At 31.1% G+C, this 26,702-nt stretch overlaps 12 protein-coding genes across 12 annotated transcripts; 5 read left to right on the top strand and 7 right to left on the bottom strand.

Moving 5' to 3' along the window:
- Nucleotides 1-130: 130 nt before the first annotated feature.
- On the top strand, nt 131-1,867 carry HAS1 (ATP-dependent RNA helicase HAS1; the record flags this gene model as incomplete). Its single annotated transcript, XM_011278158.1, has 1 exon — nt 131-1,867. One exon carries the CDS (start codon nt 131-133, stop codon nt 1,865-1,867), a length of 1,737 nt encoding a protein of 578 aa, XP_011276460.1.
- A 374-nt stretch (nt 1,868-2,241) lies between these two features.
- On the bottom strand, nt 2,242-3,111 carry FOL2 (GTP cyclohydrolase I; the record flags this gene model as incomplete). Its single annotated transcript, XM_011278157.1, has 1 exon — nt 2,242-3,111. One exon carries the CDS (start codon nt 3,109-3,111, stop codon nt 2,242-2,244), a length of 870 nt encoding a protein of 289 aa, XP_011276459.1.
- A 522-nt stretch (nt 3,112-3,633) lies between these two features.
- On the bottom strand, nt 3,634-4,212 carry HUA1 (Hua1p; the record flags this gene model as incomplete). Its single annotated transcript, XM_011278156.1, has 1 exon — nt 3,634-4,212. One exon carries the CDS (start codon nt 4,210-4,212, stop codon nt 3,634-3,636), a length of 579 nt encoding a protein of 192 aa, XP_011276458.1.
- Nucleotides 4,213-5,577: 1,365 nt separating this feature from the next.
- EFG1 (Efg1p) lies at nt 5,578-6,261 on the top strand (the record flags this gene model as incomplete). Its single annotated transcript, XM_011278155.1, has 1 exon — nt 5,578-6,261. One exon carries the CDS (start codon nt 5,578-5,580, stop codon nt 6,259-6,261), a length of 684 nt encoding a protein of 227 aa, XP_011276457.1.
- A 94-nt stretch (nt 6,262-6,355) lies between these two features.
- Nucleotides 6,356-8,089, bottom strand: BN7_1200 (uncharacterized protein; the record flags this gene model as incomplete). Its single annotated transcript, XM_011278154.1, has 1 exon — nt 6,356-8,089. One exon carries the CDS (start codon nt 8,087-8,089, stop codon nt 6,356-6,358), a length of 1,734 nt encoding a protein of 577 aa, XP_011276456.1.
- Nucleotides 8,090-8,447: 358 nt separating this feature from the next.
- Nucleotides 8,448-14,342, bottom strand: SLH1 (RNA helicase; the record flags this gene model as incomplete). Its single annotated transcript, XM_011278153.1, has 1 exon — nt 8,448-14,342. The coding sequence occupies one exon, from the start codon at nt 14,340-14,342 to the stop codon at nt 8,448-8,450; it is 5,895 nt and encodes a 1,964-aa protein (XP_011276455.1).
- Nucleotides 14,343-14,948: 606 nt separating this feature from the next.
- On the top strand, nt 14,949-15,374 carry BN7_1198 (putative E3 ubiquitin-protein ligase; the record flags this gene model as incomplete). Its single annotated transcript, XM_011278152.1, has 1 exon — nt 14,949-15,374. The coding sequence occupies one exon, from the start codon at nt 14,949-14,951 to the stop codon at nt 15,372-15,374; it is 426 nt and encodes a 141-aa protein (XP_011276454.1).
- A 954-nt stretch (nt 15,375-16,328) lies between these two features.
- BN7_1197 (ERAD-associated E3 ubiquitin-protein ligase hrd1) lies at nt 16,329-17,480 on the top strand (the record flags this gene model as incomplete). The annotated part of the gene is made up of 1 exon (XM_011278151.1): nt 16,329-17,480. One exon carries the CDS (start codon nt 16,329-16,331, stop codon nt 17,478-17,480), a length of 1,152 nt encoding a protein of 383 aa, XP_011276453.1.
- A 1,372-nt stretch (nt 17,481-18,852) lies between these two features.
- On the bottom strand, nt 18,853-20,385 carry TNA1 (Tna1p; the record flags this gene model as incomplete). The annotated part of the gene is made up of 1 exon (XM_011278150.1): nt 18,853-20,385. One exon carries the CDS (start codon nt 20,383-20,385, stop codon nt 18,853-18,855), a length of 1,533 nt encoding a protein of 510 aa, XP_011276452.1.
- Nucleotides 20,386-21,334: 949 nt separating this feature from the next.
- On the bottom strand, nt 21,335-24,217 carry PFK1 (6-phosphofructokinase subunit alpha; the record flags this gene model as incomplete). Its single annotated transcript, XM_011278149.1, has 1 exon — nt 21,335-24,217. One exon carries the CDS (start codon nt 24,215-24,217, stop codon nt 21,335-21,337), a length of 2,883 nt encoding a protein of 960 aa, XP_011276451.1.
- A 169-nt stretch (nt 24,218-24,386) lies between these two features.
- Nucleotides 24,387-25,323, top strand: BN7_1194 (uncharacterized protein; the record flags this gene model as incomplete). The annotated part of the gene is made up of 2 exons (XM_011278148.1): nt 24,387-24,456; nt 24,566-25,323. 2 exons carry the CDS (start codon nt 24,387-24,389, stop codon nt 25,321-25,323), a joined length of 828 nt encoding a protein of 275 aa, XP_011276450.1.
- Nucleotides 25,324-25,453: 130 nt separating this feature from the next.
- Nucleotides 25,454-26,329, bottom strand: BN7_1193 (epoxide hydrolase; the record flags this gene model as incomplete). Its single annotated transcript, XM_011278147.1, has 1 exon — nt 25,454-26,329. The coding sequence occupies one exon, from the start codon at nt 26,327-26,329 to the stop codon at nt 25,454-25,456; it is 876 nt and encodes a 291-aa protein (XP_011276449.1).
- Between the last annotated feature and the right edge of the window lie 373 nt (nt 26,330-26,702).

Genomic DNA, 26,702 nt, shown 5'->3' with positions numbered 1-26,702 from the left:
TGATTATAAAAAATTAAAAAAAAATTTATTACCATAAAGAAAATTTTAGAAAATTAATATAGAGACATAAATATTTGATTACTTAGAATATAGCTTTATATTTGATTTAACATCTCTGTGGTTTTCCAAGATGGCTAAAGAATTTAAATCAAAGAAACTCAATAAGGTTTCCAAACCTAAGAGTGTCAAAGGTAAAGATTTGAAATCAAAAGGCACTAAAAGACGTCATGAAGAAGAATCTGATGTTCAAGAAGATGATAATGAAAAATTAATTGATGAATTAGATAATGATTATAATGAAATTGCTGAATTATTAGGTGCTGAAAAGGAAGAAGAAGAAGAATCCAAAGAAGAAGAAGTTGATGAAGAATCTGAAGAATCTGAAGAAGAACAAGAACAAGATGAGGAAACTGAAGAAATTAAAGATACTAAAAAACCAACATATGATGAAACAAAATCAGTTTCTGATAAATTTGATGATCATAATTTATCAGCACCAACAATGAAGGCAATTAAATCAATGGGTTTTGAAAAAATGACTCAAGTTCAAGCAAGAACAATTCCACCTTTATTAGCAGGTCGTGATGTTTTAGGTGCAGCTAAAACAGGTTCAGGTAAAACTTTAGCATTTTTAATTCCAGCAATTGAAATGCTTTATTCATTAAAATTTAAACCAAGAAATGGTACTGGTGTTATTGTTGTTTCACCAACTAGAGAATTAGCATTACAAATTTTTGGAGTTGCAAGAGAATTAATGGAACATCATTCACAAACTTTTGGTATTGTTATTGGTGGTGCAAATCGTCGTGCTGAAGAGGAAAAATTAGTTAAAGGTGTTAATCTTTTAATTGCTACACCGGGGAGATTATTAGATCATTTACAAAATACTAGAGGATTTGTTTTTAAAAATTTAAAAGCTTTAGTTATTGATGAAGCTGATAGAATTTTAGAAATTGGGTTTGAAGAAGAAATGAGACAAATTATTAAAATTTTACCAAAAGATGAAAGACAAAGTATGTTATTCTCTGCTACACAAACTACAAAAGTTGAAGATTTAGCAAGAATTTCTCTAAGACCAGGTCCATTATTTATAAATGTTGATTCCAAGGAGGAAAATTCCACAGTTGATAGATTAGAACAAGGTTATGTTGTTTGTGAAAGTGATAAAAGATTTCTATTATTATTTTCATTTTTGAAAAGAAATGTTAAGAAGAAGATTATTGTTTTCTTGTCATCATGTAATTCAGTTAAATATTATGCAGAATTATTAAATTATATTGATTTACCAGTCTTGGAATTACATGGTAAACAAAAACAACAAAAACGTACAAACACATTTTTTGAATTTATTAATGCTAAACAAGGTATTTTAATTTGTACAGATGTTGCAGCAAGAGGACTAGATATTCCATCAGTTGATTGGATTATTCAATTTGATCCACCTGATGATCCAAGAGATTATATTCATAGAGTTGGTAGAACTGCAAGAGGTACTACAGCAAAAGGTAGATCATTAATGTTTTTAACACCAAATGAATTAGGATTCTTAAGATATTTAAAAGCTGCAAAAGTTCCATTAAATGAATATGAATTCCCATTAAATAAAATTGCAAATGTTCAAAGTCAATTAGAAAAATTAATTAAACAAAATTATTGGTTACATCAAAGTGCTAAAGATGGTTATAGATCTTATTTACAAGCTTATTCTTCACATCATTTGAAAACTGTTTATCAAATTGATAAATTAGATTTAGTTAAAGTTGCCAAATCATTTGGATTTCAAGTACCTCCAAAAGTTAATATTACAATTGGTGCAAGTGGTAAAACTTCTAAACCAACAAATCAAAGAAAAAAGATAAAACATTAGACCTTTGTGGTAGAATCTCTGTATAATAATAATATAAAAAAGAATAGTTGTTAATAGTATACATTTGAATGTAGTTGATATACATATGTATGTGTGTTATTGTATATATAAAATCTAAATAAAACAATTGATATCCATGATGTTGAATCCCAGAACCTAAAAAGCAAAAAATTAATAAAATATAAAAATAAAAGAAACTGAACTATATAATTATAACGGTACCAAAAACAAACAAACAAACAAATGTGTTTTTTATTTCTTTCTGTACGTAATGCAACCCATAAAAATTCATATATCGTTGAAAGTTTAAAAAAATAATAAATCATAGATCCATGTTGAAAGATCTTTAGTAAGTACTAGACTTCAATAGGTTATTATCTCTTTCCTAATAAACCTAAGAATTCTTCTCTTGTTTTTTGAGCTTCTCTAAAACAACCAAGCATACAACTAGTCACTGTACTTGAACCAGTTTTTTGTATACCACGACTAACCATACACATATGAGTAGCCTCGATAACAACAGCAACACCTTGAGGTTTTAAAATTTCAGTTAAAGCCATTGCGATTTGTTTTGTTAATCTTTCTTGAACTTGAAATCTTCTTGAATACATTTCAGCTAATCTTGCTAATTTTGATAAACCAAGAACTTTCTTATTTGGTATATAACCAATATGAACTTTCCCAAAAAATGGAACTAAATGATGTTCACAAAGGGAATAAATTTCAATATCTCTAACAATAACCATTTCATCATGATCTTCTTCAAAAACAGCACGTTTAATAACATCTCTAATATTATCTTCATACCCCTTTGTGAAGAATAACATTGCTCTTGCATATCTTTCAGGTGTTTCCAATAAACCTTCTCTATTTGTATCTTCACCTAATTCTTCCAGTATAACTTTAACAGCATCACTTATTCTTTTTTCACGTTGTTTAGATTCTTCTTCATTTGATTCAATTCTTTTTCTTGCACCTACACTTGGCCATGATAATCCATCTGAATCTATTGGAGGGTTCAAAGTATAAGGAGAAGCAGGTCTTGTATCTAATGGAGAATCTAAACGATTCATTGAAGATTTTTTATTTCTTAAAGGTTTTGGATGATTTATTGAAGTTTGAGCAGTGGTGGAATAACCTGATCCATTGGAAAGTGGTGGTGTTGATGTTGATTGAGGTGTTGAGGATGATGATTCTGGGTCGAGTGATAACTCTGAAATGTCTCTTGAAAGGTTAGAAGACATTAAGTTTGATTGATTTATTTTGTTAATCTATGGGGATGAGTAATAATGATTTTTTTGAGAATATAGTGTTCTCAATGGAAATTGAATGAATTATGGTATTTTCTTGGGATCAATAACCAAATATGAAACAATATTAAAGCAGTATAGTACTTGATACTTCTAAAACTAGATTTTATATTGCAAACTATAGTTTTATCTTTTTACTAATTAATTCGTTTATTTTCACATGATTATTACTCAAAATTTCCTTGAAAAATTCAATTTTTTCTGTGCATCTCATCGATCGAAAATTAATAAAACAGCCAAAACAGGGCTACAAACCAAACACATAAAACAACAAAGACAACTAATATTATATATTTAAAGCAAATGTATGTAATCATAACTCATTAAGCAAAGAAAGGGGATCATTTTGGTATAATTTGTATATAAATCAGACGAAAACTCGTCCTATCCCATTACAAACCGGACTATAAAACAATGTTAGTATTAATCAAAATAACAAATAAATAACAAATTAACTCACCAATGCTCTTCATCTAAAAAGAATCTAACCATTCCCTTCCCTCTACACTTCCCACACTGGACACCTCCAATAGCAGGATCACCAGGCTGGACATAACGTGGACCCGGAGAGTTAAAACTTGTAGTTGTAGTATTAAATGAATTATTATTTGATCCAAAAGGTAATTGAAATCCACCAAAATTTAAATTTGAAGATTGTGTATACCCATTATAAACAGTTTGTAAATGAACATTTGGAGCTCTTCTTGCCCTTGGAGCAAATCTTTCCCAACAATTTTGACATGATTTACCATTTTTTAATTTTTTACCAGTGTTGTGACATTTATGACACCAAAATCCATTGGGATATCTCCAAGGAACGTCTGGCTGTTGTCCTTGTGGTGGTCCTTGGTTGAAGCTCTGTGATTGAGTTGGTCTTGGTGGTTGAGGAGGTGGTTGGAATTGATTTGTAGGTCTTGATGATTGACTTGGTCTTCCTGCTGGTAATGGAGCACCTTGTGGTAAGTTTTCACTGAGAGTCATTGGAGTGTTGATAGCTTCATCGTACGAAGGTGGTGGTGCTTCTGGTTTTCCCATGGTGAACTGTGAGCTAGTCAATAATATAATAATAATATGATAGTATATCAAATGGTAATATAGTCCACTATTAATACAGATTTCAATTGATAATATTCAAGTCATTTAAATACCGGCAGTGTCTGTATTATATAACCACTTATGTAACCACACACATTTGTTTTTCAATGTTCCTGAAAAGATCAAATATTGAATCAATGAGACAAACAGATCAAATAGTAGACAACTGTTACAAGAGTTCACAGTGGCAAGATGGTATGGCTAACGGAGTCTCAGAGTATGTGTTTGTGCTATGATTAGGTAGTTTTTGTGGTGTTAGACTAGTTTTTGATGTATTGTTCATGGAGTTATTACTATGGCTTTCTCATCTACGCGTTTAATGTCGTTTGATCTATTGATTATGGGAATGAATACTAACTTATTATGTTTTAGAATTCGGTGTTGGATTCACTGCTGGTGGTATGTACTACAATACTTTTAACTATTCAAATATCATTATTAACAATTTCAAGGTCTGGTTTTCTTTTTATTAGGTGTTCTAACCTTTTTTGATTCTGCTTTATTAGCATTAGGTAATGTATGTTAACATTCAACATCAAATATCAAAGAATTCATTACTAACATTATTAGTTACTATTTGTTATCGGTGTGGTATTAATCATAGGACCTCAAAGGACAGTAGTATTTTTTACAAGACCAACTAAAATTCGTGGTTCAATTGCATTTTCAATTGGTATTTTATTAATCTTGGTTAAATGGCCTTTTACTGGGTTTTTAATTGAAAGTTTTGGTATCTTGGCATTATTTGGGTGAGTTATAAACAACATTAATGTATTCAAAAAGAATCTTTACTAACTTTCATAGTGATTTCTTTGCTGTTATCGTTTCATTCTTAAGAAGTGTTCCATTCATTGGTCCATTATTATCTCATCCTGTTATTGCTCCAGTATGTATAACCAATATCCCTTCATTGCTATTCACAATATACTAACTCATTATATCAGGTTGTTGATAGAATTGCAGGTGTTAGAGTCCTTCCAGTATAATCTTATATGGTGATATAAAAACCCTCATAAATCCATCAATTTTAATCGGATTTTCTTCCTTAAAAAAGGAAAAAACAAGAAATGGACTACAAGACTATTCATATGTAATCATAGTTGTATATTATATCCCAATTTATTCATATAGATTAATATCAAGTTAATTCTTAGTTGTGTAGTATAAATCCGTTTCGGGCAACATTTTGATTGTAATACTAAAAAAAAATTTCAATCTGACATATAAACTCATCGGGTACAAAATATAATCATAAACTCTACACATCAACCCACAACTCATATACCACACATATATACACACATCATGCCACCAGTAAAGAAACAAAGAAGATCAAACGGTGTTTCAGTCGAAGTCGCATCAGTATTAGGATCAGGTACTTCCAAAATAAATAAAAAAATAAGAGATATTGAAAGATTATTAAATAAAAGAAGAGATAAATTACCATCAAATGTTATAATTGAAAATGAACGTGCCCTTCAAGCCCTTAAAACAGAAAAATTAAATGTTGAAAGATCTCAGAAGGTGAAAAAAATCTCCAAGAAATATCATATGGTTAGATTTTTTGAAAGAAAAAAGGCTCTTAGAAAATATAAACAGGCTAAAAAACAATATGATTCATTAGTTGAAGACGAAAAATCTGATAAAAAGGAAATTAAAAAGGCTAAAAAAGTTCTAGGACATTGTGAAATAGATCTATTATACACTGTAAATTTCCCAAAAGATATAAAATACATTTCACTTTATCCATCAGAAACATCAGAAGATTTAGATGAATCCACTAAAAAAGGTTTAATTAAAACTGAAGAAGATCGAAATTCATATAAGAAACAGTTTGAAAAAATGTTAAAAGAAGGTACTATACCCGTTAGTATTGATGATATATTAAAAGGGGATTATAAATTAAATGATTATAATGAGGTTCATGAAGCTCCTGATTCTGTTAAACATGATGATGTTGAAGAAGAAGAAGATGATTTCTTTGAATAGATTATGTGTATTACATGGAATAGTTGAAGGAATTCATAGTGTATATTATATTAAGTTATTAAGTTAATTAGCAAATTATTGTTGTAGTGTATGATTATAATTTGATATCATTAATAAAGAAAATTTCATTACTAATTGATCTTGTAAAACTAATTAAATCAATTAATTTATTCCCAATTTTAAATTTTTCAAAATCCCATTGACCAGTGCCATATATTTCTGGTATGGTTTTACCTAGTTTAGGGAAAATATCTTGATAAAATTCTTGAACTTCTAAAATTGATTCATCATTCGAGAAATTGGTTCCCTGTAAATCTTGAAATTTTGATTCAATCCAAGTTGGCAATACAGTTTGTTCAGGTTTTGGGTAATGTGATTTATTGGAGACTCTAGTGATCCATAATAAGACTGATTTATCTAAATTATCAGATTTATCTAAAAGTTCATAATTCTGAGTACCAAATAACTGTTCTAAAGATTTGGAAAATGGTTTATCTTGCTTCAACACAGATTTAAATGATAATGGTTTATACTGCTTCAACAAATTCTTAATCAATTTAGAAATTTCCTCCAAGGATTTTTGAAATAATAATCTTTGAGTTGTCTTATAAGTCTTTGCAACCTTTAAGAAATATGGATTGATCTTAAATCCATCTTTACCAACATCATTCTTTAAATTTTTTAAAAATTCAATTTTTTGTTCCAAAATTGATTGTAATTGATCTAAACCTTCCAATCTATTTCTTAAAGTAACAGAATCCTCTTGATCATTCTTAACCAAGAATGCAAATAAATCAATAAGACCTTGAGGTAATGGGTTTTCATTCGTAATTGGATAACTAACTTCATCACCAATTAACTTAATCCCAAATTTTTGAGCTTCTGTAATATTAACATCTTGTAATCTAAGTGCTAATACTGCTTTATCATAAATATTATTATCCATAACAAATCCATACCCAAATAATAATTCATGATTTGATTTTGGTCCATAATTACTGAAAATTTCATCACCTTTCTTAACAATTTGTTCAGTGGTAAATGTCATGAATTTATCTAATCTACCCCATTTTATTTCAACACTTGGATTATGATTTGATAAATCTTGGATGGGGACTAACATACCTTCATTTAAATCTCTACATTCATCAGTTGAAGAGATCAAGAATGGGAATCCTCTTGATGTAAAGATAGTAGATGACCATAAATAAGCAGCAAAACTTGTCCATGAAACTGAATCATCATTGAAGAATTCAAAATGCTTAGAGACATCTCTATCTTTTTGGAAATCATGGAAAAATTTTAAATCTTTTTGGTATTGATATGATTGAAATTTCTTTGGTAATTTTGTAACAATATCATACCATTCTTCAACTAATTTATTAAGACCAACATCAATAGCTAAATCTGCATCAGTGTTTTTAATTAAACTTCTTTCCATTTCATTCCAAAAAAATGGTGAGCCAATCTCACGACCTGTTGGTAAGAATTCAATAAATGGTTTCAATAATTTAGAAACATTAGTATCATCATCTAAAGTTTTAGTATCATCACTTTGATCAAATCTTAATTTTGCAACTAATAACTGGGTTAAAGGAGTTCTATTGCCCTTAGGAACAACTTCAGAACCAAATACACGATCAGCAAGTATGGGAGTGATGGTAATATGTTCGGGAATTTGTAAAACAGGTTCCTTATTGTCTAAAGGTTCATCACCTTCATAACAGATTGTTAACCCTGCACTATTTGTTTTTTGGAACGTAACACCTTTTTGAACTTGGACACCTTGTTCTTTTGCCCATGATAATAGGGATTCTAGTTGAGACATGTTTGAGATTGGTATAGTGAGATCTAGGTAATCTTGATTAATTTAATCATCGATCGTGATTGTCTATATCTTTTTGAATACTTGTTTTGTATACTTTTTGATAAAATTCTCAATTAAAATAATATTTTATACCATTTAGTTTTATTTATACATAAACAGGAAACCCTGTTTGGACCCATTTCCAACAACTTATTCTGATTTCCAATTGAAAAAGTTTTAATTTGGTATTATAGAAATTCAATTTTTAGTGCTATTGTTCTCGTGCATTATTTTGCATTTCTATTGATTCTGCCACAAAAAAACCACTTTAAATTTTCGAAACTTTTCGATTCAGCTAATTTTTTTTTTTAGTGCTTACTTAATACTTGAGTTCCACTTGGACTCCGTATTGCAAGTCAAAAGCATCATTAACCATCAATACATTCACTAAGGAACCTTTGAGTTCTGAAGGGATACTCAATTCACAATCAACAACACCCTTCTTAGAGCCCTTTTTAAGTATTGGAGCCGCTCTTTTCACCACTAAAAGTTCATTGAATTCTAAATCACATAATATAACAAACCAAGATTCTTTTTGTAATTTGGGGAACTTGGCACATAACATTTTAAAATCTGAATTTACAGGTTCATTATGATGTTTTAATTGGACTTTCAATGAATCAGATTCAGATTGTTCAACATGGAAATCACCAACTGGTAAATGTTGAGCAGCATAAACAAATTCCCTTTTTTGAGATTCATCAACACCAATTCTTTTCATAAATCCATTCAATTTCCCATAACTAAATCCACCAATTTCCTTTAAAGTTGTAAATTTGGATTTAATTGTTTTAAATTTATGGTCTTGGCCATCATGACCAGGGTCTCCATGACCTTCCTCTAACTCATCACGGCGCTGAATTTCAGAAAGTCCATTTATTTCCGTTCCTAGACCATCGGTTGAATACCCAGACCAACGACGGAGGTCTAGACCTGGTAAACTAGAGACTGGATCATCATCAAACCAAATACCTTGTTTAATACATTGCATAATCTTGATGAAAATTAATGTAGTTTGTAAATATCCCAACTCTGATGCAACATCAATATATGCTTGTAAGATACGTAATGCTTGATCTAAAACTGAAACGGTATCTTGTGAATAATCTGCAATTGGTAAATCAACACGACTCATATAAGCTTGTAATAAAAGATATGTCTTAATATGAGGATCCCAAATTGGCTTATCAACTAAATCATCTGATGGATAACGTAAATTTTGTGACATTTCCATATTAATCAATTCTTCACCATGTCTAGTTGGTAATTCATTATATTCAATAGCTTCTGATAACAATCTCAAACATTCTCTAAATGTTGCATCTGATGAAATTTGATTAACTAAATTACGTATAGTTAAATGTGATAAATAATAATATGATGAAATGTTTAAATATGCTGTTGGAATCAATTGTTTTTCACCTGCAATAACACAACTTGATTCTTGTAAATTTTTAATTGTAGCATCAATTAAATCTGATAAATATTTACCAACACCTGCAGTGGAAGTATCTTGAATATCATAATAGGTTGGATTATTATGAGCTCTTCTATATAAGAAAGTCCATGTCAAGAAATCCATTGCATCTTGTCTTGATTTAATTGTACCTGCTGAAATTTCTGCACCAATATGATTATCTAAAACTTTATGTAATGAAGATTCAACTGGGAAACCAACATTTAAGAAATGTTTATAAAACATCTTTTTGGATTCTTTAGTATAAACAATTGCAATACCACTTGTATCATAAGCTGGACGACCTGCACGACCCATCATTTGTAAAATATCTGTTAAATCCATATCTCTATATGCTTCAATCTTAGCATCGAAAAATTGAGTACCTTTAATAATAACTAAATGAGCTGGTAAATTAACACCCCATGCTAAAGTACTTGTTGCAATTAAAATTTGAATTTTATTTGATTCAAATAATTTATGACTGATCTTACGATCATTATCAACTAAACCTGCATGATGTAATCCAATACCAAATTGTAATGATAATCTTAAAGTTTCATCTTTAACATCTTTTAAAACATCTTCTAATTCAAATTCATCCATTTTTAAAAACCTACGTGGATTATCTTCTAACCCACAAAGATGAATTAAATCTAATGCAGTTAATCTTGTTTGACGACGTGATGCAACAAAAATTAAAACTGGTTTTGTTGGTGAATGTGCCTTAATTGCCATGAATGCAGGTTTATTCATTGTTTTCATCAATGGACAAAATGCTAAATTATCTTGGAATCCATCAATATACATCTCTAATGGAACTGGACGAACAGAAGATGGGAAATTGAACAAACCTTCACGAACACCTAACCAACCAGCCATATCAAATGCATTTGAAACAGCAGTGGACATACCTAATAATCTAATAGGTTTATTAGTTTGTGATGACATATAATTCATACGACTAACAATCATTTCTAAAATTGGACCACGATCACTTGCTAATAAATGAATTTCATCCATAATAACTAATGAAACTTGTTGAACAAATTTACGTGTTTGCCAATTACGTGAAATACCATCAAATTTTTCAGGTGTTGTAATAATAATACTTGCTTCTCTAACATCTTTTGCAGCTGGTATAGAATCACCAGTTAATTCTACAACTTTATGACCTGTTGTCTTGGTTAATCTTTCTCTCCAATCATCAACTCTTTCACGAACCAATGCCTTCATTGGTGCAATGTAAACAATTTTAGAACCTGGAAATTCATTGAAAGCATGCCAAATTGCTAATTCTGCCACCACGGTTTTACCTGACCCTGTTGGTGAACCAACAAATACACTTGAATTTGTATTATATAATGTATGGAAAGTCATTGTTTGCATTGCATTGAAATATCTAAATTTTGGTTTATAGATTGCCTCAATACCTGAATCATGTAATGCGGTAATTGGTAATGGTTGAAGTTTTAATAATTTAGTTTGTAAAGTTTCATTGTGAGGTCTAATTAAATGTTGGAATGAAATACTATGTGTAGTTTCTGATCCAATCCATGAATCACTAACAACTCTAATAACAATTTGTGGTGGTAATGGATCTGCCAAAGGAATCATAAAATCCATTTCATGTGGATTTTTCAATTGCTTCCTATTCAATATAAATTTTTCGAAATGTAAAATTGAATTCTTATCAGATTCTTCAACAAGAACCCAGAAAATTTGTGCACCACCATGATATTTTTCATCCCAAACAAAATCTGGTTCTAAAGAAACATGAACTCTCATAACATTCTTAGTGATGGGGAAAATTTCACCTTCAATTAAAATATATGGTAATCTACCAATCAATTTATATAAAGTTGAACCCATCTTGGTATTATGAACTAAATCACCTAATTCTCTAGATTCCATCATTCTTAGATCTTCCATTGGTGTATTCTTAGCTTCTAAATTTCTTATGATTTGTTGTGGTAATTCAAATTGTTTTAATGGATGCTCAAATGACCACAATCTTCTTTCAATAGATTTACAAATTGATAATAAAACTTTGGCGAAAATACCCCATCTTCTATGAATACCAATTAAGAATAATGCACGACAAATTCTTATAGAATTTTGTGCGACATAATTAGAATCTGAATATAATGCAGAATCATTAATTGAAGCTTGTGAAATAAATGCTTGTAATAAGATATTTGTTTTACCAGGTGCTGTTGATAACTCTGCACCAATTTGACATTTTGCTCTATTCTCTAATAATTTAGTCAATTCAACAGCTTCTTCTTCTCTAAATTTAATACTATCAAATTCACTACTCATACTAATCATTGATAGAACATCAGCTTCTGTAGCTGTAGGACTGCAAATTTGATTGAAAATTTCAACACTATCATTCAGTAAATAAAAATCTGATGCAACTCTACCCAAATCTTTAGGAACAAAATGCATTGATCTTTCATCGAAAATAATCATTTGTAAAAAATGTAATCTTCTAGCTGCACTAATAATCAATTGAGTTCTTCTTTCAACCAGTTGTGGATCCTCAGCCAGTTCTTTCCAATCAATACCATAAGCAAATGGATTTTGTCTCATTCTTGTAAACATATAAGTGAAACCTAACCATTTAACACCTTCATCAACATTTGTCACAGTACCTAATGAAATTTCAGCATTTAAGTTATCAACAATCTTTGCAGATAATTTAGATTCAATTGGATGTTGAGATGTCAATAATCTGACATAATCATCTAATCTATCACTTGTAGTACAAAGAATACCTGTACCATATTTTTCAAATTGAGGTCTACCAGCACGACCAAAAATTTGAATAACATCAGAAATACCTAAATCTGTGAAACCACCTTTCTTGGAATCATAAACTTGTGTACCTTTAACAATAACAACTGCAGCTGGTAAATTAACACCCCAAGCTAAAGTTGCAGTACAACATAAAACTTTAATAGCACCACTCATAAACATTTTTTCTGTTAAATTACGATCAGAACGAAGCATACCAGCATGATGAATACCAAACCCATGTTGGAATAATTCACGTGTATCTTTATTATGATTTTTACTCATTTCACGTTTGAAACGTTCATATTCTGTTGATTCAGTACAATCAAAATAACTTCCTTCATTATTTTCCTGAGCCATGCTTATAAAAGTTCTAGCAGTCTTTTGAGTATCTTTTCTTGAATGAACAAAAACCATGACTTGAGCACCATTATTCAATTCATCAATAAGTTTATCATATGTAACACGATCAATGTTTTCTCTAGCTTGTTTACTACCAGCTTTCCCCTTAACACCAATCAATTGTTGTTTTAATGGAACTGGACGGAATGATTGATCGAAAAAGAACATACCAATCTCTCTATTAACACCTAAGAAATCAGCAACATCAACAAAATTGGGAAGTGTAGCTGATAAACCAACAACTCTAATCATAGATTGTGTACTTTCAACTTGACGTAAAGTACGAGCAACTAAAGTTTCAATGACTGAACCACGATCTTCATGAAGTAAATGAACTTCATCAATGATTAAAAGTTGGACTTTTGATACCAATTCATCATCACCATTACCTTTACGAGTAACAACATCCCATTTTTCTGGAGTGGTGACAATAACTTGAGTTGCGATTATTTCAGATTTTGTCAATTGCATATCACCAGTTAATTCTCTAACTTGAATACCTAACCAAGCTAATTTTTTACTAAATTTTTCCACAATTTCAGCAGCAAGAGCTTTTAAAGGTGCAACATAAACAATTTTAAATTCACTATAATCAATATCAATTGTATCATCAGTTTCTGTCATAAATTGACCAATTGTGTGTAAGATTGTGAGCAACGCAACATCAGTTTTACCAGCACCTGTTGGAGCACAAACAAGCATATTTTCGTTGGTGTTATAAGCAACTGGGTAAACTAAGGATTGCATTCTATTCAATGTGCTATAACCTTTAAAAGTACCTTGACAAAGAGTATCTAAATCTCTAATATGAACTGGGACTTCATTAGCTCTTTTGAATTTTTTGGCTTGGATTGGAATTGTGATTTCTTCATAATTTTCACGTTGTTCTCTTGTTGATCCAACTGGTAATGTAAATTTTTGACCATTAAAAGCAACAGTATTACCACCATCAAACGCTTTATAGACATTTGGATATTTTCTAACGGTCTCAGCTGGTGCTAAATCTTGTGATTTTGCAGTTTGTTGATTCTTTTTCACTTGATTCCTTATGTCTCTCTCTGATAAAAATTCTTTCTGTATCTTTTCATGAGATGGTTCTTTAGTCATATCACTTAAGATTTGATCTTTATCAGCAATGATTTTTGAAATCAAATCAAATTCTTCAAACCCAAGAATATCAAAAAGAAATGATTGTAGACTATCAAGAGATGATTCTGATGTCAAAGTTGAAACAATTGTATCAGCTAATTCTTGTTGACTTAATTGTTCCTTGGTCTTTGCGACTCTTTTGCATTCTTTCATTAAATCATCATAAGCATTAGCACCACCATCATCATCGTAGTCATCAGTATCTGAACTGAAATCACTAATTTCTTCACTTAGTTGAATATCATCAAATTGAGCTAACACGCCCAAATCAATCTCGTGCTCTTCAGTATCAATCTTTGGAGTGGCCAAATCCACAGCAGGTTCCTGGAGTCGTTCCAAAGCGTCCACCATGGCCTGCATGGCCTTCATATACGACCCTGTCGACGACACAGAGTACTGTACCGACATTTTAGTCTTTATTCTATCTTCAGACCCTTGAATATATTGAGCAATGCTTATTGTCTTTTCGCCTTCATTTGTTATAACTTATCACCAATAACTTTTTACAGATCTATGAAAATTGGTTTGTAGCCCGGGTACAAGTAACCGAAGGAATTCAATCACCGAAGTTTGATTAACTACATAATTGATCTATTCTATCCCTGGTATTAGGTATTATGAACTTGAAGTTTACACAAGTTTTTTAAAACGGGCTGTTCTAGAATCTGTTTGTGCTATGGGAAACTTTGAAGCTTAATGCCTATAATGATAATGCAACACCTTCTAATTCGTTGATAATACAAACTTTAATTTAAAATAGTATGGGCTACATTCAACAAGGAACCTTGTTTAAAGTTCACTAAAACGCATTATTTGGCATATAAATTATAAAAAGAGCTCCTATGTCCCTCTCCTTGTGTTTTTTTTCTCTTGGTGCTATAAACTAGTGAATGGCTTTCAATCTAGGGGTCAATTTTCATTCAATTTGGTAATTGATTTAAATTGACTAATTATTAGCTTTCATATTGGGAATTGAGTCCAATTGGGTAGAATAAGATGTGAATTTGGATCAAGATGGATGAAATTACATCAGGTTTGAATAACTTAAAGGTTACAAGAACTGAAGTGGAAAAATGTTATCCTGGTTGTAGTAACAGTTATGCTGATGTTTATGGTGATCTAGTCTTAGATGAAACAGATGGGTTTTGTGAAAGATTAACTTTTAATGATTTAATCAAGAAACAAAAAGTTAATTTCGAAACTTGTTGTGCAATTTGTCATGATGAATTAGAAAATGATTCAAAATTGATTGTCTTACCATGTCAACATTATTATCATTTTGAATGTATTGATGAATATAGAGTTTTTCAAAGAAGAGTATACAGTTATGATAGATCTTTAAAATGTCCATTATGTCAATTGGATTTGGTCAAACACTACATTTTCTATACCACAAAGTCTTTGTATCCAAAAACCAATAAGTTCTACAATTCTGAATAAACTTTTGACAAATATAAACACGGGTATTGAGTAATTACTCATATCATATTTATTTATGTAATTGAATTTTGATGTTGAATCATACGTTCTTTGTAGTTTGAAATTAGATTCCTTATTTAATGTTGTGTTTAAACCACGTACTTTGGCTTAAAATACCCCCCAAAGTCACAGCTTCCTGAACCAAATACATAGACAAAAGAGTTCCTCTCGTTTATATTAGTCACTGCGGTACCTTCTTTGAGCTATAGAAACCAGTTGCCCAGTTGTAATGCTCACCTTAGCTCTTAATAGTATATGTTAAAATCATTATTTGTTACGGCCACCAGCTTAATCACGTGATATAAATGAACAATTTATTAAATTAAGCATAATATTCCAGCTCAATTTGTAATTGAAACGATTCATAGAGAATATTGAGACAAGTGGAAGAGTCTTATCAAGTCAAAACTCTCATTTTCCAGGTTTGAAATTTTGAAAAATATGAATTTTCTTTATTTCAATTTGAAATATTTTTTTCTGAAGTCAGTATTTTAAAATATCAAAATTTCAAATGTTGGAAATTAACTCATTTGACCTAAGAGATTGGATGATTCATACTATTATATAGGATTCAAGTATTAAAATTCACTACAAACCTCAAAAGTTTCCTTCAAAAATTTGAATATTGTATTCGTTTAAATAATTATTTAATATACCCTCGGAAATATAAATAATTTTGATAAGGTCGGAATAAGTAAATTATATACTTAAATCTCTCATCAACAATTGAAATTGTAAGTAGTATCATAAGAACCATGAGAATAATACTAAAAAGTTAATGTGGATTGTTAGTTTTCCCTCAAAATGGGATTGTCATGTTTTTTTCACCCTGAAATGTTTTGATGATCTACTATATTTCTTTAATATCGAAAGCGATAACTGATAACTGATAACTAGACAACGTTTGATTACACCATGGTAACAGTACCCATATTGTTCACTATTTTAATATACTTAGGGATCACAAGCAACTTTACAACAGCTTTACCAATTGTCTTAACACAAAAAGAATATTTTGAACTCCACGGTTATAAACCAAATGGTTCATTTCAAGAATTTATGGATGAGTTCACAATAAATGATCCATATTTAGAATATCATTTTGATAATGTTACAAACGTTAGTATGATTTCACAGACTGAAATCCCAGGTTATAACCCACCACGGCCAAGTAGGGTTTATAAGAATCCAAAAGCTCCTTTTGCTACACATCAAAAAGTTGGTTTAGGAATTGCATGTTTATTGGGAGTATTTATAATTTGTGGTTGTATTTTAGGTCATATGAAAATGATTACTGCTTATAGAAGTGAAATGTATTTTATCAATGCAGAATGTTTTGTTAATGAGTATACAAGATGGGATATCACAAGGAGAAAGTATTTCAGTTTCCCATTTGCGGTCATTTGTGGACTGGGGATAATATTATTCATACCTTATGTTGTTCTAGCTACAGTCATGATTCCAGTTCTATTGATATCTTTGATTATTGGTGGAAGAGCAAAAGCTGCAATAGTGTTTTGCAAGTTTTTAAGAGGGATAGGCTTAGATTTGACTTTAGTGGAGATGCAGAACTTTTCTGACTTGGTATCAGGTAAGAAAAAGGATCATATTATAGATGAAGAAGCAATTGAATTGGAAAAATTGAGAAATTCAAATGTCATCACCAGGAAACAAATAGAGGAATATCCAATAAGTCCATTGAGTCCATTTAATAACGCACATGATTATCTTGTTCCACGAGAAGGTTTTATTGATTCTAAGACATATAAAAAAGTCATAGCTGATGATGATCAAAAGGTTAAAAGTGAAAGTTGTGCAATTTGTATTGATGAATTTGAAGATAATTCAAAAATGTATATTTTACCATGTCAACATTATTTCCATGCTAGCTGTCTTGCTCAAGAGAGGAAAGTTAATATGAGAGATGCATTAAGATGTCCGTTATGTAAATTGAATTTGTTGAGATATTATATTTATTATAAAGAACATGGATTAAATCCCAAATATAGTAAGTTTGATAATACCAAGGAAGTGGATCATACTGCTGAAACACCAGATGATACATGAATACCGCCTCTCATCTTCACTAGGTTCAATCAAACCAAAGACATACATTGAACATAGGGGCTACAATCTTACTACTAGCTTCCATAGCTGCATTCGGGGTCCTCGAGACATCAAAACATACTTGGCAAGATTTTAAACATTCAATTGATTGCCTGGATACAAGATACAAGATATAAAGTTGTAATAGTTAGCTGGTAATTACTGCTTTATAGAGCCATAAAGATTCACAAATTATATGCTGTTCTCAAATTTATTTTAAGAGGTTTAAACATGGGCCTGTGATCAAGTGATTTTCAGGATCGGTTAAATTGAAGAATTACAATTATAATTTAATCAAGTTTCATTTCCAGAAGCTTCAAAAGCTTACATATATACTCAATAAATAAATGGCTCAAAGTTCCTTGTGCTAGTTTATTTAAATTATAATCTGTGAACCATTGATAAAGTATCATCGTAGTGGATCTTAATTTTTGATGCTTATTCCTTTTCGCATTCTGAAGTTTGAACGTTAATCATACAATGATCTTCAATGTCTGATGTATATTTTAGCATAACGCTGCAACGTTTTATCCCAGATGAAAGTCCATGAGGACTCAAGTTTTGGCAAGTTATCAATATCCTGATATAAGTGTTGCTACATGTTTTCAATATCATTAGAATTTTATGATGAGTTTTATATTTTAGTAAAACTACACATTCTCTCTCAAAATCCAAGTGAATCAGTCTAACCTCAACTTTACCTGCCCAGCTTAACGGACGTTATCTTATGTCCCCACTAGATCTCTTGGTAAACGGTTCTACGTGGCGCCACTGCCGCTGGTGTCAGTCCTATTTTGGTGATGATATTCACTTTTGGGGAATTTATGTGAATTTAGGCTTAAGATTCAAAGATCCTACTTGAATGATCACCACAAAAAAGAGCCGACTCTTTACTTCACAAATTACAACGCGCACCGAGAAAAAGAGCTCTGAAGATTGACTTCTGGCATGGAAAAATGGCTCTAGAAAGCTGAATGCCTTATTTCGTGTGCTTTAAACTGGGCTACTTCTCTCAACTTTCAAGCCGTAGATTCGATGCCTCTAAAATTAAGGCTCTTTCTCTCACGAAGCGAATCGGTCAAATCGCCTGTTATAGATTATAATGCATCAATTAGTACATGTCTAATATGACTAGTAAATTGGTACCTTAAACCATACAATTACAGTACATACGACCTATTGGGTCTACAAATTCACTTTCAAAACCAAATAAACCGTATTCAATTAATCGGTAATCACTAATATACAATATAATCATTCAAATCATAAAAAGTTTAATTGAGGAAAGCAAAAGAAATCTTGAGATGGAATATCTAATAATGAGATTTTCCATTCAATACAAGTATTTGAAAGTTGGATGTTCATCACCAGCAAGGACAATAGCTTTTTCATCTTGAGCAAAAAATCTTTCTTTATATGAATCAGTTTGTTTGATACGGTTTCTTCTATTTAATAATACAACCATAACCAACATTATTATTATACTGAAAACAGTGAATGCAATACCAATACTTAAACCTTTAACATAACGAGGAGCATCAACAGCTAAGAAGATAAAAGTAGAGATAATACCACCGATATTACCAAACCCAACTTGATTTGCAGTACCGATTGATTTTCTTAAATGACCACCAAAATTCAATGCAGTCCAACAGACTAATGAAGGCATTGAAGAATATAACCCAGTTGCAACAAGGAAACAACCAGCATATCTACCTTGTGCATTATCATGTAATCCTAAAACTAATGCCAACCCAACAATAGCCATAAGACCTGATGAAATTGCAAATGGAGATCTTATTTTAGTATAATCTGATGCAACAGCAATTATATTTGTATAACCAAAAGCAGCTAACCATGGATAAACTGAATGTTGATTTGCACTAACTGCAGTATAACCCATTTCTTTAATAATTGTTGGTGAAAAATAAGCATAACCATATGATGGAATAACTAAAGCGAAATAAGCTAATGCAGTTAACATTAACATTGGATCTTTAAAAGTATTGAAGATATCTTTCCAGCCATATTCAACTTCAAACCCAGATTGAACTGAATGAATTTCTAGTTTTCTCTTGACAAAAGTTCTTTCAACATCATTTAAGAATCTTGCATTTTCTGGGAAATCTGGAATGATGAAATATAATAAAAATGCTAAACCTGCAGTGAATGTACCTTCCACAATAAAAATCCATTGCCATGAATTATATCCATGAACACCTTGTAAATCGTTAATTTTGTAAGCAATTGCACCACCAGCAGCACCTGCAAGACAAGTACAACTAAAGAAAGTTGAGAATCTTTTTTGTGATTCAACACCAGTATAATAAGTACTCAAGATGTAGAAAATACCTGGGAATGATGAAGCTTCAGCAGCACCAAGGAAGAAACGACATGCTAATAAACCTGAATAATTTTTAACAAATCCCATAGCTAATGTAACACAACCAAAGACTAAGATACAGCCAGATAACCAAATATGTGGTGAGACTTTCTTCATTGAATAATTTGATATGATTTCAAAAATAATATAAGGAACGAAGAAAATGGTTAAAGCGACATTGAATTGATCACCTTTTAAGTTTAAATCTTCAGCCATACCATAAACTTTTGCATTTGAAACATTGATTCTATCCAAAAATGCAAGGAAATAAAGTAAAATGAAAGGTGGAACAATACAAAGATCTAATTTCCACATCAATTTTTTTTCATTGATACCTAGTTCTTGAGCTAACTCGGTAGTTTGTCTAATTTTTTCTTCATCTGGTATAAAACTATCTTCTCTTTCATTATTTGAAAATGTCTTTTCCACATCATTTTGTGGACTTTCAGTTGAAGATGTCTTCTCTATTGGAGATTTTGACATCTTTGTATTGAAGTTTATTGGATATAATTGGATTGAATTTCAATGTAGGCTAAAAATCGTAAAGAAAGTTTGAGAGGATCTTTAAATTCTTTTATACCCAGGTACCTTAATCGTATTGTTTTGGAGAATGCGCATCTTTTGCACACTTTATGAATAATTTTTGTGAAAACGGCTAATTCTTATTCGAGTCGTACATCTTAACAAACTTGCATATAAAATGCATCAAGCTTTATGGATCTACCTCTTTGAATTATAGGTGTATTTTGGAAGCTAAGTTCTAACGTGAGGCGGTTATTAGTGGACAAATCTACCACGGCTCACGACAACATAAACCATCTCACTTGTAAGTAATTGAAGTCCTTGAATAACAGCTCTATAACTCTGTCTTACAATGGAATTAAAAGGCTAACTTAACTGTTTCGATAATTAAGTAGACAGCATAATATGTGTGTCATCCAGAATTGAGTCAAAGATTTTCTCCGGTTCAGGGGACACATCGGAAAAACCAAGTAGAGATTTATTCTGATAGAAAACGGTAAAGCTCTTGTCTACCTTGAATCATCCCAGTTCAGTTTTGACATTTTTAATGAAAAGTAAATCAATACTGATAAGCTTTTTAATTCAGCTCAACCTATGGTATATTTATTTTGAGCTATCATGGTTGCCTTTATTCCTATTAAACCTCTGCAGGTGAATTTAGTGAAGATGTCTGACGCACCGGTAAAGGAATACTAAGGCTCAAGTTCTGCGGGATGGAAACTTGTGAATTCAAGATTAGTCATATATTAGTTAGCCTAATACCTAATACGACGGATATCAACTACAATAATATTATCAAAAAAACTCAAAAACTTAAATTCGTTATAACGTATATATATATGACAATTGCAATCTTCAATTTTAAATAATTTTGTATATGGTACATAAATAATTAATTCATTATTCTAATTTAATTATCTTCACCTTTTGTTCTATTTCTTAAAATTAATCTACCACTCAACATATCACCAACTTCATTAAAATGTTCCCAATGAACATTCAAACCTTTTCTTAATTCAATGTTTGCTTCATTTTCCCATAATTGTTTGATTGAAGTGAATGTTAAATCTGTGCCTTCAATACCAATAACTGCAGCTGAAGTTTCATTATCACCCACAGTAGAGACTTTTTTACCATCAACATATTTGAATCTAAGACTTGCATCACTACCATCAAGTGTATTTGTATTAATTTTTTCATTCCATTCTTCAATAAATTTTGCACATTTGATGGCAAATCTTGATGCATTAACTCTATCTAAAGCAGTTGGAGCACCACCTTGTTGAACATGACCTGGAATTGCAGTTCTTGTTTCAAATTTCTTTTCACTCGATTCTTGAATTATATCAGCAATTAAATCAGTTGTGAAAATACTTGAAGCAGCTTCATTACGAATCAACATTTTACCTGATCTTGTATCACCTTTATCTTGTAAGAAATTTTCTTTTAATAATGCAATATCTTCTTGAATAGTTTTCAAAGTTGTCTTTTTTTCTGGAGTATAAACTGCAACAGCACCAGTGGCAAGACCAATATAACTGGCAATATAACCGGATTGACCACCTTGAACTTCAACAACAAATGCTCTTCTTCTTGATGATGAAGCAGATTGTTTAACTGCATCACAATAACTAACTAATGAGTTCAAACATGTATCAACACCTAATGAATATTCAGTACCTGGAACATTATTTGAAACAGTTGATGGGATTAAAGTTAATGGAATATTGAAAATTGGGAATTGTGATCTTGCTTCATCTAATTCTCTTAAAGCTCTAAAACCTTCAAATCCACCAACAATAATTAAACCATCAATTTTATATTTTTGGAAATAAAATGCAACATTACCTAAATCTTGAGATGGTAAAGTACGGTTTGTACCGATTTCTGAACCACCTAAATTATGCCAATCTTCAACATCAAACCAAGTTAAAGGTTTCATTGAGCCATGACGAATTAATCCACTGAACCCATTTTGAACAGCATATGGTGTATGGCCTCTTGATAAGGCATAAAGAGCAGCAGCTCTTGTTGCGGCATTTAAAGCAGCTGATGAAGCACCAACATGGATAACTGCAATGTTTAATCTTTTTTCAGCAGGCAAGATATGAGAACCATCATCATGTAAAGAAATGGATTGGAAATTTTCATAAGATTCAATAAAATCTGTATTTCTTAATTTAATAGCTTTATCAAAATCTTTATTTTCAATTGCTGTTGCAACTGATTTTGTTAATTTAACTGCATCAACTAATGGTTGACGAACAATTTTGTTTTCCAAAATACCAATTAATGGTGATGGATCATTTGGTGTTAAATCTAAGACAGCTTTAACAGCTTCAACACCTTGTAAAGTAGCCAACATTCTATCTGAAGCAACGGCAGTACCACCTCTTTGAACGTGACCTAAAGTGGTAATTCTTGTATCTAAACCTAATTCTACAAGAACATCTTTAACTTCTTCAGATGTAATTGGATTTAATTCAGAATCAAGAGCACCTTCAGCAACAATAACTGTAGTTTTTCTTCTACCTTTTTCTCTATGACGACGACAAACTTCTTTTAATTCATCTTTCCAAGTATCTTTATTTGCTGCACGTTCTGGAATGAAAATGTAATCAGCACCTGTTGCAATACCAGAATTTAAAGCTAACCAACCACAATGTCTACCCATAACTTCAACCACGAAAGCTCTTGAATGAGAAGTAGCAGTAGCATCAATATAATCAACCATTTCACAAATTCTTTCTAATGAAGAGTAGGCACCAATGGTATTATCAGTACCTGACATATCATTATCAATTGAACCAACTAAACCAACAATGGTTAAATGTCTATGAGGTCTAACTTGTTCTTCGGTGAAAACACCTGTAGAGACCAATTCATCAACTAATGATGGCCATTCAGATCTGAACAAATCAGCACCAGTTAAAGAACCATCACCACCACAGACAACAAGAGCATCAATACCATTTAAAATCATATTTTTAGCACCTTGTAATCTACCAGCTCTTTCTCTAAATTCTTTACAACGAGCAGTACCAATTAAAGTACCACCAAGAGATAACCAACCTCTAACATCTTCCCAAGCCATTTGTTTAATCAATTCATTACCAACAACAAGACCTGTATAACCTTCATAGACTGCAAAGACATCACATCCATAAAAGATACCAGTTCTAACAACAGCTCTAACTGCAGCATTCATACCTTGGGCATCACCACCTGATGTCATGACTGCAATTTTCTTCTTTTTGGAAGCTGATTGAGTTTCAACGTTTTCATCTGAATCAACTTGTGCACCGAAAACTGATGCATTAATTGCCTTATTGAATGGAGTTGGGAAATCAACAAATGTAATATTGTTACCTAATGGATCTTTTGTTACTATTGAATTAGTTTCATCTGGTTTTATATTCAAAATCTTGGAGATTTGATCAATATCCACAGTGAATAAGTTTAATTCACCTTCTAGTTCAGTTTCAAAACCTTGATTTTCCATATCTGGTGCAATTAATCTTAATTTGAGTACAACACCTTCGGATTGTAAACTATTAGATTCTTGTAATGGGACTCTGGAACCATTTTCAAATTGTGAGAGTTTGAAAGATTCTAGCCAGACTTCTCTAGAAGAATCATGACTGACACCTCTAACTGAGCTTGTAGCGTTTAAATCTCTTGTATAGTTTCTAATAAGTTTGAACCCTAGCGCTTTATAATATTTGACAGCTTCTTCAAAAGGCCTAATGTCCTTAGTTGCGAATGAAGTAAAGGCAACCCCAGTGACAGACATCTTATCCTTCTTTGTATTATGATATGTTTTCTATTGTTCTATTGTTCTTTGACCTGAAGTGAGTCCTGACAAGTTCAATTGAATCAAAACAAAAGGAATTGCTGAGCTTTTAAACAGCTTCAAATGTTCAAATCCATCACAAGTTGGCGCTTTCAGAATTCTATGCACCATGAGACAATCAACTGATTTAATTTTACTATGGGAAGAGGAAAAGAGCAGGGTAACACTTGTGGTCGCGGGTACATAAGGAAGCATATCATTATCATATCGGATCTAAAATTTAGATTGATTTAGATCTGGTGATAACTCTGGTTATAAGTTGTTCTTGGTGGTTGGTAATGCTCATAGTGCTTGTAGGAAATGGACTCAGTGTTCTCTTTACTGCGGCTAGGCTTATGGAGTTGTATAACAAGGTAGGACTCAGAATATTGATACTAGAGACAAATTCATTAGACACATTCCAAGTAGGTCCATTACCTTATTGTCTTACTTCAATCCCATATATACCATCCAGTTTATTACAAGATGCAGCTATCAATAATACGGAATCTTCCATTATGTTTTTAATGACCATTCATAGAGCTTCCAAGAGATCAATACCCAAGGCAATGAACAAACCAGTATCTAATGAGTCATTGATTGTACGACCATGTACACATCCAACAAATTCAATATCATATAATCCACAATTATATATCAATTATTTAAGACACAGACTTTTGAATTTCAAAAATATAAGTTTTGCTAAATTGGCAAATAAATGGGATTTAGAAAAAATTATAGATCAACTACCTAAAGATATACCAAATTTAATCTTCACATTAGAAAATGAATCAGTTGTCAAATTAAATGATTTATCATTATCTTCAGTTCATTGGGATGGTATTGCAAATTGGAAAATGCCAGAATATGCACATTGGATAAAGAAACACAAAAATTCAAATTGTAAAGTTAATCAAATCATCATTAAAGGGAATCCAATTTTCCAAATCATTTCAAATCATAATTCGTTTGATTTATGTGGTGCTATTTCAGGATCAGAAATTATAACTGGTATAATAGATCAACATATCATTAATAGTAAATTAAGATGGCCAAGATTATAAATGTATATCGGCTTAATGAATATAATGACTTACATGACTACACATCAACATAATTTTCATAAACATGTAATCATAAAATTTGTAAATATATCAACTATAAAAAAGCAAAAACACAGCTATCGGTGTCTCATTATAAATTCTTTTGTAAGAAATTAATAATATCATTCGAAATTTCTTCTAAATGAGTTTCTAAAGCAAAATGTCCAGTATCATAAAATTTCAACTCTAAATTCTTAACATCTCTTTTAAAAGCTTCACCTGCATGATATTGGAAAATATCATCATTTTTACCCCAAGCAACTAAAACAGGGACATTAGAATCTCTTAAATATTTTTGGAAAGATGGATATAATTTTTTATTATTTTGATAATCATAAAATAACCCAACTTGGATTTTGGTTTGACCAGGTCTTGTAATGAAATGATAATCTAAAGTACCAGGTAATGGATCAATAACTTCAGGCTTGGAAACACCATCATAATATTGTGACCAAGTATTTTTTGGATCATTAATGAAATCACCTAATGCTTTTTGGAAAAATTCATCATCTGGATTACCTGTAGCCCAATATTTTCTTAATGGAGCCCAGAAATCACTATCTAAACCTTCATCATAAGCATTACCATTTTGTGAAACAATAGCACTGATTCTTTCTGGATGGTTTAAAGCTAATCTAATAGCCACTGGTGAACCATAATCAAAGATATAAACAGCAAATTTATCCAATTTCAAAGATTCAGTGAATTGATCAATTGTTTTAGCTAAATTATCAAAAGTATGAACATAACCTTCTGGTGTTTCAGTGAATCCAAACCCTGGTAAATCTGGTGCAATAACATGGAAATGAGGTGCTAAGATTGGAATCAAATTTCTAAACATATGAGAAGAAGTTGGGAAACCATGTAATAATAAGAATGTTGGTTTTGAAGATGATCCAGCTTCTCTATAAAAGACTTTTGAACCATCTGGGACTTGAACGTATTGAGTTTTAACTGTTGAGGCCATATTGTTGATTGTAATATGTTTGTAGTGATTTATAAATATAGTAGGATTCTGAAAAGTTGAATGATATGGGTTCTTTGATTGTATTTATATCATTTTGATGTATATTTGCCATGAACTTCAAAATCCCCTATATTACGTATATGGGACTCAATCAAATGATCTCCACACTATTAATTAAAATCAACTTTAAAATGATCATTATTACTTCAAAATTCAATATAATTAGACTGTGTGATTCCTCATATCCATTTTTATGGTCTCTAATCAACTATCAGCTAGTTTTAACAATACAAAATGGGTCTAATCTAGTTTTTTTGCTTATTCACTTAATTTGTTCAGCTGTATGGGACTCAATCAAATCTAAATTTTAATT

The sequence above is a fragment of the Wickerhamomyces ciferrii genome, contig 00027 (genome assembly GCF_000313485.1).
Source record: "Wickerhamomyces ciferrii WGS project CAIF00000000 data, strain NRRL Y-1031 F-60-10, contig 00027, whole genome shotgun sequence".
Taxonomy (NCBI): Eukaryota; Fungi; Ascomycota; class Saccharomycetes; order Phaffomycetales; family Wickerhamomycetaceae; genus Hansenula; species Hansenula ciferrii.
This window is presented reverse-complemented; position numbering and strand designations above follow the sequence as displayed.